The sequence below is a fragment of the Larus michahellis genome, chromosome 1, assembly GCF_964199755.1.
Source record: "Larus michahellis chromosome 1, bLarMic1.1, whole genome shotgun sequence".
Lineage (NCBI taxonomy): Eukaryota > Metazoa > Chordata > Aves > Charadriiformes > Laridae > Larus > Larus michahellis.
The window spans coordinates 62062992-62078073 of NC_133896.1; the positions used below are offsets into that span (position 1 = coordinate 62062992).

General features: G+C 39.8%; 1 protein-coding gene across 1 annotated transcript; it reads right to left on the reverse strand.

Annotated features, from left to right (window-relative positions):
- Positions 1–2705: 2705 nt before the first annotated feature.
- Positions 2706–11610, reverse strand: SPIC (Spi-C transcription factor). Its single transcript, XM_074572737.1, has 4 exons — positions 11460–11610; positions 9753–9865; positions 8366–8474; positions 2706–4907 (listed from the first exon to the last, which is right to left on the reverse strand). The coding sequence occupies exons 1-4, from the start codon at positions 11608–11610 to the stop codon at positions 4480–4482; spliced, it is 801 nt and encodes a 266-aa protein (XP_074428838.1). The 3' UTR covers positions 2706–4479.
- Positions 11611–15082: the final 3472 nt, after the last annotated feature.

Below are 15082 nucleotides of genomic sequence, written 5' to 3' on the forward strand. Positions count from 1 at the left end.
TCCTTTTTACACTCACTATGCAGTGTACTGGTGTTAAACCAGCACGTGCAGCTCCGTGATATGACAGGAGATCTCACCTTGTAAAAAGTAGGAATTGGCAACCCAACGCTCTCCATGAGAGAGCATCCATCTGCACTTGGGACAATGGGGCCATCTGACCCATCTGCCACCAGAAGACACGTCTAGTAAGCGTCTGACAAGGTGGAGGCATGTTCTTGATATCTGCTCAAAGTGCCACCAGAGGGAAAAGTTTCACTGGAATCAAATGAAATGAAATGAAATGAAATGAAATCAAATCAAATCAAATCAAATCAAACAGTTGCCCCACTGGAAGCTAAGAATCGCACTTGCTTTTGGTCTGCTGAACAGGATATATATACGTAAGTATGGCACAGGTTATATATAAGTATGGCATAGGCTGGGCAAAATGGAGTAGATAAAATACATTACAAAAGTGCTCTGGTTCCGTCTCCTCCACAAAGCCTGTAAGGTTGTCAATGTAATCCCTGCATACAGGAATTCAGAAGTCTAAATCTGAAAGATCAGCTTTGTTTCTTCTTTGTGTGTCACCCTCAGCAGTGTTGGAAGCCACTGCAGCCATATTTATTTGGGAGAAGGCACTGAGCTACAGCTGTAAAACTGACTGTTGTCCAAGGTAGTTCACACAGAGTTGTGGATCTGCTGATGTAATGTACCTGCTTTAATTTGTGGCTTTCATACCATCATCTCAGTCACAACATTTTCTGTATCTGCCACAGCTGGAGCTCTCCTGGTAATAACTTCAAAAGGAAAGGTGTTGCTTCTGCCACATCTGCAGCAGCGCTGTGCACCAAGATGAAAAAAATTAAACATGGGGAAAAAAAAAGAAAAAGGATGTGTAGAGAGTAGATGACCAGGAGGCCTGCAAGCATCACAAATGCAGTGTGAAAAGCTGTCTGTTAGTGCCATCTTGTGGGCCCGGAGCCACCCCCATGCCCAAGAGGCAATGCTCTTCCCACCAAGGTGCAACCCCACCTCATGCCATCCTGGCTTGAAGCACAGGGACATTCCATCAGAAGGCAACACCGGAGCTGCAGCAGATACACAAGGCTTGATGACCTGTAGTCACTTGAGCAAAGGAGACCTGTGTGCTGGGGAGAGGCACCAGCCCAGCACTCACCCGGGACTCTCTGATCTTGTCTGCCATGTCCGAACAGGGACCAGGCTGCAAAGTCAGGACAAGGGGTGAGCAAGGAGACTGCCCAGATGTCTAGCTACTCCTATGCAAGACGATTTCTGCCGTCCCTTCAGAGGCATACTTCACTCTGAAGGGCTTGTGCCCTCATTAAGTGCCTGAAGCATCATGAGGCACAGTATTAGTTACATGCAGAACTTCAGTATGGGGCACCTTGATCAGACTGGGGTATCCTTTAAAGCAGGGTACTGAGAGTGGGAGCTGAGAGGAGCCCAACTTCTTTCCCCACCCCTAGGCCCTGTCCCAGACTCTTCTGAGGCAAGATACAGCCTCTAAGTCAGAGGTGAGTATGAAATATAGGAAGATGGGTGGGCAGGCAGACTGCTTTCTGGCCCAATTTGGCTAATGGGGGTGAGGGGAAAGGAGACAGGAGAGCTACAGAGGCGAAGTCAGCAATGGCAGCAATGGGCCAGTTACCAAGAGTTACACAGATGGCATAAAGCTGCTGTCTTGGAAGCCGCTTTTCATGTTTCCTCTGGGTGCTTGGCACCATCACACCTCCAAGCCTGTGCAGATGGAAGGGAGGAGATGCAATGCAGTGGCTGAAGGTGGGAAGACAGCGATGGAGGGTTAGGTGCACAGGGGATTGCATTGGGAATCAAAATGCCTTACAAGCACCCACCTCAGTTCTGTTTGGATCTCCACACATAGCCTGGAATTTTCCTACATGGAGTTACACGACAGGATCCTGCAAATACTGAGACTAGCAGTAGTCTGATTTCCTACATTTGGTCTTGTGTCTTGTGGTATGGCTATTAATTTACCATGACTTTATTGAAGTATTGCACAGCTCAGAAATGGATATGGTCTTGGGTTAAAGACGTTGAGAAACAATGAATCCACCACAACCCTTGGTGTGTTGTTTCGGTGGTTAAACACTTGCACAGTTAAAAACAGCTACAACTTATTTCAGACTTATTTCAGTAAGTCTAAGCCCGTGCTTCAGATATTTGGTAACCCTGTGCTTTTGCTTATGATTTAACCTGTCTTTGCTGGGTTGAAGCACGGCTAACAGTCAAGAATATTTTCTGTATGTAAGCCCAATATCAGTGCATTGCACAGTTAAATATCCTTCTGTACAGCCACAGAACTACAGTAGGAGTTTCTAAAATCTTTCCAGGTACATTTGATTGGAGGGAGCAGAAGGAAGGGGGCTACCTATTTTCAAGGGAATCTCTTTCTAATGGTATCAGTCCCCATGGTTACTCCAGCAGCTGAAATCTGTCTCTTCCTATCCACAAATATTACGATTCCCTCGTTTCTGCTCTGTCTGAATTTCCTTCAGTTCTTCTTACCCCTTATGCTCTTCTCTTTCAGCCCTATACTGTTGTCCCAGCTGAATCTATAACATTACACCTGGTTACGAGTTCTATAGGAAGTAAATGCTGATGTTTATTCCTAAGTTAAAAAGGTAGCACAGAATCTGAATAAGTATTTATTTGCTTAGCAAGTAGATGAGGCTGAGGCAAGTGAATCTAAACATTTTAATAAAGTAAGCATTTCACACAAAGCAGACTCTTAACCCAGTGTCTCTTACCAGCTTTGTAAATGACATAAAGTTAGTGTGCAACGGGTGACAGATACGGAGTAACTAAACTGTGCAGATTCTTGGCAAATTTATGTACATTTTGACATTTGAAATGTTGTATTTACATTTCTGCTCACACAGTGAAGGCATCCCAACTGAAAGTTCTCAGTCCTTTGTAAGACTTAGACTCCGACTGTGTTCAGTGCTACAGCAGGATCCAGATTCAGTTCCATAAATCCAGCAGCATTCTTGGGACTGTTTTGTAGTAATGTTTACATTTTACAAGACACTACACTCGAAATATTAACAACACAGTTATGACCTTCTTATTTTGGCAGATGTTTACTGACTTAAAATGTGGGTCTGTTTTTAGTGCTATATAACATGCTTCAGATTTCTAAGAGTCTACGTCACTTGTCTTACCAAAGTGCTAACTCAAAACCTTGAATTTTGCTTCAGGGAGTGTTGCATTGTGTCTATTACATAAAATGATATCCCTGTACAAGTCAGCAGGATTTAGAGCAAGGGGTAACTGTCAAAGTCAGCAAATTTCATCAAACATATCAGGCTACCATTTATACCTCTCCACAGAAATTAATTTTGTCTTTATTAATATCTGGACCTGCACTCACTTGAAGGAAAATGGAGGACTTGGAGTTGAATGCAGTTGAGTGGAAGTATTTTGGCACAACTGACAATTCATATGATGATACAAGTTGATCAGGCAACAGAAGTATGAGAAAAAGTAGATTTATAGGTATCATCCTGGCGTAACGGGCAAGTACTCTCTTTTTACCTAAATTTAGTCCTTCTTCCCCATGAAGAGAGTATAAAATCACTGAGCCTTTCAGCTACTTTCCTATGTAGGGAAAGAGCTGGAGAAGTGCAATTGTATTTATATGTATGTTATAACTCCAAAAGAGGTTATAAATAACAAAGCTATGTTTGTTAGGTGAGTACAGAACTTGTGGGTGAAAGTGCAGCTTCTCATATTAGTGGGAGAAGAACTGTAAATAACTTCATGAAAAGCATAATCCTTTACTAACCCTCTCATGGTATGGTCACTTGCCCAGTGAATCCACTGCCAGCAGTGAAATGTGCACCTGGCAATCCTAATACCATATGTCAGGATCTGTGCTAAGATATGTTAATTTAAGTGATCAAGGATTAACAACTTAGCCAACAGGTGCGCCTTCATGTGGACTCTATTGTTCAGCCAGGCATTCATTCAGAAAATGTCTCTTAATAAAGAACATTGATGAAAAAGCAGACAGTAGCTTCATGCAGTTGGCAAATCTCTTCTCTTTCTAGTTCACATGCACCCAATGGATAGAGAATGCACGCACTAAATTCTGATTGGAAAAGTTTGGGATATGCATAAAACTTCCAATGAGTATTATCAGGGTGGGGTCTTTGATGTCCACTAACAGACAAAAGTCTTGATCCTGATCTTGGATATACCAGCTTGAATCTGAAGTAATTCCTCTGATTAATGTCATGGAGAATAGAACGTCCCCTACAGCTGCTGGTTTTCTTCAATAGTCAATGACCATTTATCATTAACTTCAAAGGAGCAAAACTAGGCCAACATCATTTTTAAAACCCTCCTCTTCATGTGTTTGTATGGTACCTTAAAGGAAAAGCTATGTACAGAAAAGAGTTCCTGTGCTGGAAAGTATTACTAGCTGACAAAGGCCTGTTTATGTGAAGGACGTGCCTAGCTGTTAGCATGCTGTAATGCATAACCATTGTTATACATGTAGTTGTTGTAACTGATCCAGTCATCTGCACACTGATATTCTTGGTTAGACTGAATGTACGGATGATAAACTGTTTCTTTTCCCAAGAAGTAAGATGGAGCAAGTCTCTGTAAAACAACAGCACTGAACTGGTATGTCAGCTTCCTTCGAATTTTAATGATTTCACCCGTTCTTCCATAATTCCTCAATGCTCTGGCCATTTTCTGATATGTCATGATCTTGCGGTTTCCCTTTCTTTCTCCCCACAGCTCTGCAAGTTTCTCCTTGTTTTTGGAGACAAACTGAAAGACACCATTGGGCTTATCCACCCATTGGATGCAGTTTGCCATAGCTGGATCATACAGAGACTCGTGGAGGTACTCAAACAGTCGAAGTTTTTTTCTACCTATGAAGAAATAAAGTACAAAAGGTCGGAACAGAGCTCATACTTGTTTAAAAAGATGAACAGTTGTCTTTTTCCTGAAAAGAATCTTACAGGCAAAAGCATAGGTAAACCTAATACCCCATCACAAATTAAAAGATCAGCAGAAACTATTCAATGGAAGACCAGCAACAGCCAATGGGATGATAGCTCTGGAATGTGCAGATCTGTGGTGACAGAAAGGGATTTGTTCATTAGAATCTCAAGAGCAGGTTATTTGGGGATCATGACAAATATCTGGCAACTTCACTGTGTGGTAGGTCTCAGAAGCCACTTTCAGCAGTCTTCAGGCACATGCTGTGCAGGTGCACGGTCAAGGAACCCACTGCAGGAAATTACATCCTCAGACAATGCAGGAAAGAGGTTCTGGAAAGCCAGTTTGAATGTTTTTGAATAAATGTTTTCCCTGCTAAATAAAAACTCAAAGATTTCGAGATGACTCGATTTTTGTCAGGTCTATTTCAGGAATGTTTTGGGGATGCAAGGTAGTCTCTGATATAAGAAAGGGTGAGTGAGCGAGCAGGAAGAGCAAGCTAGTTTTGAACCATAAACCTCACCTAGTCAATAAGGAGTTAGACCTTCTGGTGTGCTGCAGTTTTCTAAAAACTTACAGAAGTGTCAACTTGCATTCCCATGCAGAATAAAGCAAGTTCAGTACTGCAATATCTCTCGGTTAACTCAGTGCTTCTCCCCACAGGCTGAGCTCTCAAACTTAAGTTCACTAGTGAGGCTTACTTAGTTTCACTTAGGTCTTGTGGATCCCTCCCACTGAAGTACTTCTAGTTCCCTTCACAAAGCCAAGGGTGATCGAGAAGTTGCCATAAGAAGGAAGAATTGAAGATTATGAGACAAAGAGGAACACTTTGCAGAAAGGGGAGTGCATGCAGAAGAACGGCTTCCACTTTAACCAAAGTGGAAACAAGCAGCTGCACCTAAAGTTCATAAAGTCTTGTCTTGTGTGGCTATTTTAAAATAGGAACAGGGGAAAAGTGACAGTTGCTAAGGAACACTGAGGTCAAGCCAAGACATCTGTTAGGGATGACAGTAATTCTGCATCTGGTGGTAAGGAAAGAGGAGAGAAGTGACAGTCAGACTGGGAAGAAGAAGAGCCTGAAATCAGAGGTACTTTCCAAAAAATTAATAAGTTTCATTATCTAAATAAAAATTGCCCTGTGACTAGAAGTACATATTCTACTGGAAACACATATAGTATTACCAATATGAGAAACTTAAAAGCAAACCGCTGAAGGACACTGCCTAGTCACGGTAAAGACTTCTTAGTAGGTGGCCTCCTTAGGCCCCCTCCAACCTGAATTATCCTATAAACCTATGAATCTATGGCAGAACAAATAAGATCAGGGGAAAATCTGCAGACTGCTGCGGACTGAGTCTTCGCTGGAAAATGATAGTGTAGCCATGGCTGCAGCCGCATCTGATTTCATGCTGTCTGTCCTCTTAGTTCAGCTGTCATTTCTGCCCAAGCTTTTATTTCTAGACACATCGTCTCTAGCTGATATCTTGGTTCGAGAGGGCTTATTTGCTCTTATGTGTTAATGCAGCTATGTTTCTAGAGCTCAGCTGTTATCCCCAAAGTGCTACACAATGCGGATGCACCAGTTTGAGCTGGGGTTAGTTCACAGATCTTTGTACTGCACCTGGTTGCATAAACTAGTGGTGTTTGTTACCAGGCCCTAAACATCAGTCTAAGCTAGCAGTCTTCCTTATGTGTCTACAGTCTGCAGGTTTCTTATGTGGTCACTGGAGAGAGGCGGGGTCCTTCAGAAGGTGTTTCAGAGTGTCTGCTTTAGATTTCTGTGCTGATTTTCCCTGAAGCAGCCTAATTCTCTCTGGGTGTGTCTAATTCAGGTGCATTTTTAAGTACCTCGCTTGGTTGTCTCCACTCACAGAGCTTTAGTTCAGATCATGGAATGGCTTGATGTGCGTGAACTGGACTCCTTTCAGAAGAAATGGAACTCAAAGATGCTTTCCAGAAGCATATCTGAATCACTGCAGCTTTCAGAACTTGCAGACAGCCTAGAGATTGTCCTAAATAAACCCTTGTGAAACAGTTTAAACACATACTTTGGGTCCTCAGTACTGATTGTTTCATCTACAGATCTATCCCTAAAGGGCCACACTACTTTCTGTAGACTTAGAGAAAAAGTCTCATGTCTCAATAAGAAGCCAAGAGGACTAAATTTATTTAGATAGAGTGCAAGTAGTCCCCCAAATCACAGTTTCTGTGGCCATGGGCACAAAGAAACCCTTAAGAGGACACAAAAAACCCCCATAAGAATAGTCAGTCATTTTGAAAATTTATGCAGTATGGCCTTCAGGAAAAGAACACTGATAATAATGTAAAAGAAATATGAAATAGGAAATTATGTTTAACAGAGCAGTAATGACTGAAGGTGAATTCAGACACTGACATGTCAAATTCCCCAGTGCAACACTGGGTAAGATTTAGAAAAGCGACATTTCTGGATTGAAAGGTTTTCATTTGCAATGGTTCATTTCAAGCACTAGAAGTACAGAACTTGAAAGGAGAGGCTACTCTTCCCATGGTCCCAAGGAATTTGTAGTAGTAGTAGTAGCTATTAAGCAACAGAAACCGCAGTGTTCAGCATCAATGGGAAGAGACAATACCAAAAACTGACACCAAGTGGTTAAAGCTGAGAGAAGGGGATTTCGAAAAGCAGCAAATCCAGGAAGCTACTCAAAAAGACCCGATAGTCAAAAGTAGGTGCAACAGCTCAGAGTGGAAGCTGCGAAAATCTCATCTAGCAGACTCATAGAAAGCATGCTGAGTCCCAAACGAAAACCAAAGAATGAATGCAATAAACAAATGAAATACTTTACGGACCAATGTCACCGCATCTATTCTTTGCAAAATAGATATCCACTCAAATAAAGTCAACCAAAAGGAGCACAAAAATAGCTATGAAAATACACAGTGGAAGTGACAAAAGCTAAGAGGTAATTTGAATAGTAAACAAAGAAAGGCGCAAAATCAGATGCAAAAATATTAATGTACATGAAAAACCTTCAAGAAAACCAGTCCTTGTTGGACCACATGAAATAAAATAAGCTATTAAAGTGGATAAAGATGTTATTGATAGCTAGATAGCTAGACTTCTGTGCATCAGACTTCATCCCAGATGAGATTTGGAGTGAAATACACCTCTGGTTTGGTTTTCCATGTACTAAACATGACGACCAAATAAGATAACAGATTTATCTTACCTTATGAGATTTGGCAGATAGGAATTGAACACTAGCAGTTGTATTCTAGTTACTATTAAATGTTAACTTACTTTTTATCCTGTGAAGAGTAAAAAAATTAGGAAGAAGGGAAAGCATGATTTGCTGAGATTTTTAAAAGTAATATAATGTACATATCAAGACACGCTCTTTCTACACACCTTTCCCTGCTTTTGGCTGGCCAGCAGCAGCATGCATCACTTGGCTTTCTGGAGTATTCTGCAGCGTATGGTAGACAGTCTCATCTGTGTAAAAATCCCCTGCACTGTTCTTCAAGAATTAAGACAACAAAGAGTTACTAATAGAGTACATTCTCTGAGGAAAAAGAAACTTGTAGTAATTAATTGCCTGAAGCTTTCAAAATGCAGCTTTTCATCACCTGACCCATGGAAGACTTTTCTCAGCCACAAAGGCGTGCAGTGTACTGAACCAGTAACAAGCAGCACCAGTTTATGGCCAGTGAGAAGGACTGCCCACCAGGGAAGAAATTAAAAGGGAAAACAGAGTAATTGCCTCACCCTGGACCTTCAAGCCCTTCTGCTGGAAGCAGAGGAGGAACAGCGGACGCTGTTTCCAGAGTTAGTAAAAGACAAGGGACACCTGGACAGTGGCCTTTACAGACTCTGTAGTTTGTTTGTCACGTTGTCACTAATCTGCTCGTTGAAATGTGCTTTTGTTGCTGTTCACCTGAATTTATCTCCCCTGCAATAGTCATTTTCCATCACTCCTGGAGGCCACAGCCCCGGTGTTTTTAAGAATGAATATGCACTCTGCAGGCTGAAGCAGAGCTCAGAGTCCAGATAATGCTGGACTTTCCAGAACTCTTAAAGCAAACTGCTGGAGAAAAAATCAAAGGTGTGGTAATTTCTCACAGCAGCAGAAACTATGTGGAGGCTGAAAGTTGTTCTCTGCCTGTTCCCAGGTAATAGAAGCCCTTTTCCCTACTCTACGATGTAGGTTGTTTTGTTAGTTGTCATGTTACATGGTGAACTACAGAGGAGCATGAGAGGCAAACAGCTAAGATGAATCCTAGAAAAAGACGGTTAAACATGTTTTGCAAATATTTCCCAAGGAAGTTTCATCTGAATCATGCCCGTCCAGACTGAATTTCTGTTAGAGTTAGTAAAATGATTTGTCTTAGAAATCACAGAAAATGGGCAGCCACTGTTCCATTTATGTCTGACTCTCGGTATTAGTAATTATTAAGGGTATGTAGCGTTAGGACAAGGGGCAATGGTTTTAAACTAGAGCAGGGTAGGTTTAGATTAGACATTAGGAAGAAGTTCTTTACAATGAGGGTGGTGAGACACTGGAACATGTTGCCCAGAGAGGTGGTGGAGGCCCCATCCCTGGAGACATTCAAGGCCGGAAGTCCCATCCCTGGAGACATTCAAGGCCAGGCTTGATGAAGCTCTGAGCAACCTGATCTAGTTAAAGATGTCCTTGCTTACTGCAGGGGGGTTGGACTAGATGACCTTTAAAGGTCCCTTCCAACCCAACACATTCTATAATTCTATGAATCTATGAGTCTATGATGCATTCACTTACAACCACATTTCTCCAGCTATACCCTTGGTCTTCTGTAGATGGTGCTGCAGAGTAGCTGGGACTTGCTCGGAGGTGGTGGTGATGGTTGATCACAGTCAGGCAATTTTTATAACCTGAGAATTAGGAGAATGGAGCAAAAACTGAGTGAGTAAAAGGGAGAGAAGAAGCAAAAAACCCCACTGTGGCAAACAGTCTTATGGCTGCCTTCTAGATAATAAAGTCTCCAGATCCACGATCTTTCATATCAACAGGTTATTCAGCATAATCTGTACTGTTACTGCTAATCGCACCCTTAGGCTGGTTTTGTTTGCCTTCACGATGAAAAGCAATATTTGTTAAGATAAAATTTCAGATATTTCAGAGTATCATAAAAATAGTTTGGTTAATAGAAAAAGGAGGGCCAAACAGATCACCAAACATAATGGACAGGATAATCATAGACTACGATAATACATGTATTAGAAAGGAAAAGGGAAAAGGGTCACGCAGTTCTGCAGGCCATTAGTACAACGGGAGTCAGAGTCCCCAGTTGTGAAGGAGCACCCGAGCACCCGCAGTGCCTGAAAGAATGACACGGAAGGAACCCAAGACCTTAGGATGTTTAAAAGAACACTGGACTGAGGCACTTGGAATAAATTATGCACTGCAGGTGGTCAGAAGAAGATTTTGGAGGGTACATCTATTGCAAGTGGAAGTGTGGGTGCAGCTGTGGGACATACTAAACACTGAGTTGCAAGTGTTTAAAACTCTCTCCATTGGCCCTAACAACAGATACGGGCAAGAACATTGCAAGAAATTATATATAGTAGGTCTTTCAGCATGTGTAAATTACCAATGCAGTGCAGCCAAAAATTTATTAACAACAGCTGAAGATATGGCCCAATTGGTCTTATTTACATTTCAGTATATAATAGATAGTATGTAAAAAAACTTCCTCATATGAAATGCATTCCACACAGAAGACAGTAGATATTTTGTTCTGGACTTAGAGGGGATATAGCCTCCTATTTTCCTTTCCTACCATTTCCATTTACAATGTAAAACCACCAAAACCAGATTTTGAATTTTATAGTAATTTGATTGCTGAAACCTCGCCTGAACTGGGACAATTTACAGCTTGCCTGTATTTTAAGTTTTGTAAAGTAGAAAACTCTTGAAGCCAAAAAACCCCACTTTTCTATTAATTCTCCAGACCCAAACTATCATTTATGTATCAAAATATCTAAAATTTATATTTTAATGTAAAAAAAAGTAATTAATTTCACCTGTTGAATTCTTGGTCTTTTTTTTTTTGCACTGGAATTCATAGTTATATGAGTTTATTCACAGCATAACAGAAGGGCATCTTTCAATGAAAACATTAAAATTGGAAAATGGCTGTTGCCATATATATCATCCTCATATACCCTCCGATTACAGGAAATGTGAGCTCAGTGCACCTAGGCTAGTGCTGAGGGGGAAGCTAGAGGGGGACTGTCCAACTGCTTCCCTGTGCTGTGACACGGAAGATGCACGCCACGCTGGGCAGTGCTAATGGAGGGGCGGAAACCCACCAAATATTCTTCCCCCTTTCCATCCTCCCAACATACCCCTCTGCTGTCCATTAAACCACCGCTGGGAAATTACTCTCCCACCTATGTGCTTCAAGATGTACTTTCCTGTAAAAATACAAGGTGATAAACGGAATGGAATAATGGTCTTTTTTACCTGGTGAATAGGGCATTTCTCTGTCAGAGTGCTCCTGCAGTACTTCTAGCGCGTCTTCAAAAGCCTGGCCCAGTAAGTCTTGGTCAGCAAAACTCTGCAAGAACATTTTTCCGTCAGGAGCCAGGGAAGACCAGGCTGGTTCTTTCCACATTGTCAGTTGGAAAATCCCAAATCAACACAGTGATTATGCAGAATATACATCCTCCTGGAATATGTATTTTGCAGGCACCAAAGCATTACCATAAACATTTACTATTATGAGAAAGTTCTCACTCCTTTGAGAAGCCTCTTTGAGGTCAGTGGGACAACTCACACGGGTAACATTACTCACTTGTGCAAATGTTTCAAGGTTCATTTCCTTAATTTGCAGCAGAAGTTTACATAAAGGGTGTTACTGCTATTGAAGTGTTTTATAGTGTGTAATACAGACATATGTATCACTTGTGTAGCATGATTTACGAAGCCAAAGTTATCATTCAATAACATTGACATGACAAAAAATATTATGCACAAGTTATGAAGTAGTTATGCAAAATGCTGTACTATGCCAGTATAAGAAACCAAGTGTGGATTTCCAGAAAACTGCTTATTGTCATTTTAGAACAACTTGTTTGAGAAGGCTAAAAACATCCCCCCAAATCTGAGTTTGCCTAAGAGTTTTCTGTAATATATTTGAAGCACTCGTAATGAAAGACAATAAAGGCATTCTAAACTTACCATTATTTAGATCTCAAAACTTGAATCCTGTTTAAAATAAAAAATAGTTTAAAATTGTATATTTCAAAATAAACAGTAATTCTCTCAGTATAAATAAAATGAATGAAATTAAATAATTATACATTATTTCCAGTGATGGAATAAAATATACCTAATAATACAGATAAAAGTAATTTAGGATTAGAAAGTGGTATTTTAATAAAATTAAATAATTGTAACAATGTATTTGCGTTTTTTTATTTTATATTATTTTTTGTTAATAAGGTTTCCAGTTACATTAATACTGTAACTTTTAGATTACTATACCCATCATTGTAAACACATCTTTTAAAGACATTATGAAGTGAAAATGTGTTATTGCTGGCAGTCTTAGTTATCACAACTGCTAATTTCCGAAAGAAAATACTAACCTGAACAAATGCAAGTGTTTAAGTCTTTTTGGTTTTCTGACATTAGTTTTTTTCCATAATGAAGACTAGCGTATGACTGCATATGAATATACATAAACTGTCAGACTAATTGTGAGTTCCAGTACCAAATTTGATTATTTAATAAACAATATTGCAATATTGTTTAATAAATGTTTAATTGTTTGTTGTTTAATTATTGCTTAATAAACAAAAGTGAAAATAGACACATTTTCAGTCAGTTTAACATGGAGTATATTTTATATACAACATTACTCAGAAACAATTCCTTACTACTTCTTTTTTATTTGTAACAGATATTTGTTACAGACTATAATGATCAGGTTTTGCTGCCTTGCAGCTTTTTTTCCTGTTCTCATTTACATTATTATTTCAAAATTGTAAATATAATAATAATTGTAATAATAATAATGTATTCATCAGTACTTTACTCATTAAAGGTTTGACTATAATCTACTGAAAATACTAGAATTCTTTTCAGTGATTTCAGCAGATGAAATATTGGTGTCTGTGTGATGTTTTAAAAGGCAAAGAAGAGACAAGATACTTAAATATAAATGAGATGATAGAATTTTATCCAGTACTCGCCATGAATGTTCTAACGTGGTAATTATGACTCAGTTAATTTATTTATAAGTATGTTATAAAGTACTGTCAAAATTTGTAAAAATTTTTTTAAGTCTTGATGAACAAGCATATATGGTCAAATCCTGGCGATCCAGTAAATTGACCTCACTGAAGTCAATCGGATTTTTTTCTTTGACTTCAGTGTAGCAAGTATTTCCATGATTTCCATTTATTTTAAAACCAGAACAGGCCATATTAATCCTTTAGCTGCAGTAATGGCCACAGATTCTTGGGGAATAGAGCTGTAGAAATTAAAGACATGAATCTGCTTTGTAAAGACCCTCACATAGTGTTCCCCTAATTTTAAGTAATTCACTTTCCTTAAATTGTTTTTGTCTAACTCAGACTCCAAACTGTTACTTGCTAACCTTCACAGAACATCTGCAGTCACTGTTGATGCCTCTCAAAGCCTAAAAAGGTAGAAGTATCAGCAAGGTACTGTTGAATGGTCATACCATTTACACAGCTGAATTCATGCCAAAAAAGAAAAAGTCTCACCTTAAGTTAGTTTAAAAAAAAGTGTCTGAACACTTACCTAGAATTTCAATTCCACACGCAACACAAGAATCTGTCTGGTTTCATAAATAAATGAAGGACTGAGTTCCCACAGCAATGGGCTGGCAAAGGGGCTGCATTAAATAGCTGATTTTAGGGAAGTGTTTTGGCTAGGGATTTTTTTTGAGAGAAAAGGTACAGTACACTGCTAGCATGGCCCTTCATTCTACGCAAAAGAAGGGTCGTTTATATTGATATAAAATAAAATTAAATGTTTTAAGTTTTGTCCAAGACATGCAGGTTCTAGGCACTGGGAGAGATTCCTTTTGGCTATGGCACATCCTAACAAATCTGTCACTGATACAGTATGTCTAGGGCTCAAACCTATACCCCTCATCTGTCCTGTATACACTGCAGTAGACCTTGTGGTTTTATCTGAAACCTCTTGCTTAGCTCAGTGTAAGTATCAGACCAAACTAGACCCCGAAATAAGAGTTTGAGGAAATTTCGTAACTCTGCTTCAACGCTCATGTTTGTAGCCCGGGCCCAGCTCTAAAGCATTTACTATGGCATTCAGGACAGATTCAGACAAGCTGTAGTTCCTGAAATGCCACAGACATTCTGAGCAGCTACAACCCCTGATGTCGCATCCTACAGGATGAGAATTCTATGTTTTTCAGTAGAAAACTTCTTATTGCTGACATAATCTATCCTGAGCTGCATCTCTTTGCAGCCAAGTCTTTCAGAGGCACATTTTACAAAATTTCCTCAGCATTTGCCATGAAACTGCTGTAAAGTAGTAATCACCTCTTACAATATTTATCTGTATTCCCTCAACCCATAACCACAGTGAAGAACTAGCCTGGCTAGGAGTGCTGAGTGGAAGCAATTTGAAGCCAATGTTAGCATCAACCATTATCTGCTGGTTTCGGATGCAAACTGCCTTTTCAAAATTTGCACACAAATTTCCAGAAGATTTTTTATTTTAGTGAAATACATCAATATGTGTATGTGGTTTTTTGAACTACAAGTTCCATTTTTTAGAAGTTCTCTGGCGTGACTTGGGCTTACGAAGGAAAATTAATCAGCAACTCTGCTCTTAAAACATCAAAATGTGACTCAGCACTGAATTTCAGGCCAAAATACGATTACACAAGTGACTTCCTTTCCACATACAGCTAACTTTACTTTGAACATAGAAAAGGACAGATTTCATGGTTCAGTTCTTTCCTGAAGAAGCGTGTATTGGATTTAAAATTATGAATGAGCTTCGAGATCCATCCTGGGTTCCTTCCAATAAATGATAAATGATGCTAATGGGCCCTCTGATGGTGCAATCTGACCTGCGTACTTCTA

Excerpts from the sequence above, each read along its gene's own strand:
- SPIC (XM_074572737.1), bottom strand. The coding sequence starts at position 11,610 with ATGTGGAAAGAACCAGCCTGGTCTTCCCTGGCTCCTGACGGAAAAATG. Across the intron at positions 9,866-11,459 it reads AGAAATGCCCTATTCACCAG|GTTATAAAAATTGCCTGACT; the intron begins GTAAAAAAGACC and ends CCTAATTCTCAG. Across the intron at positions 4,908-8,365 it reads CCAGCCAAAAGCAGGGAAAG|GTAGAAAAAAACTTCGACTG; the intron begins GTGTGTAGAAAG and ends ATTTCTTCATAG.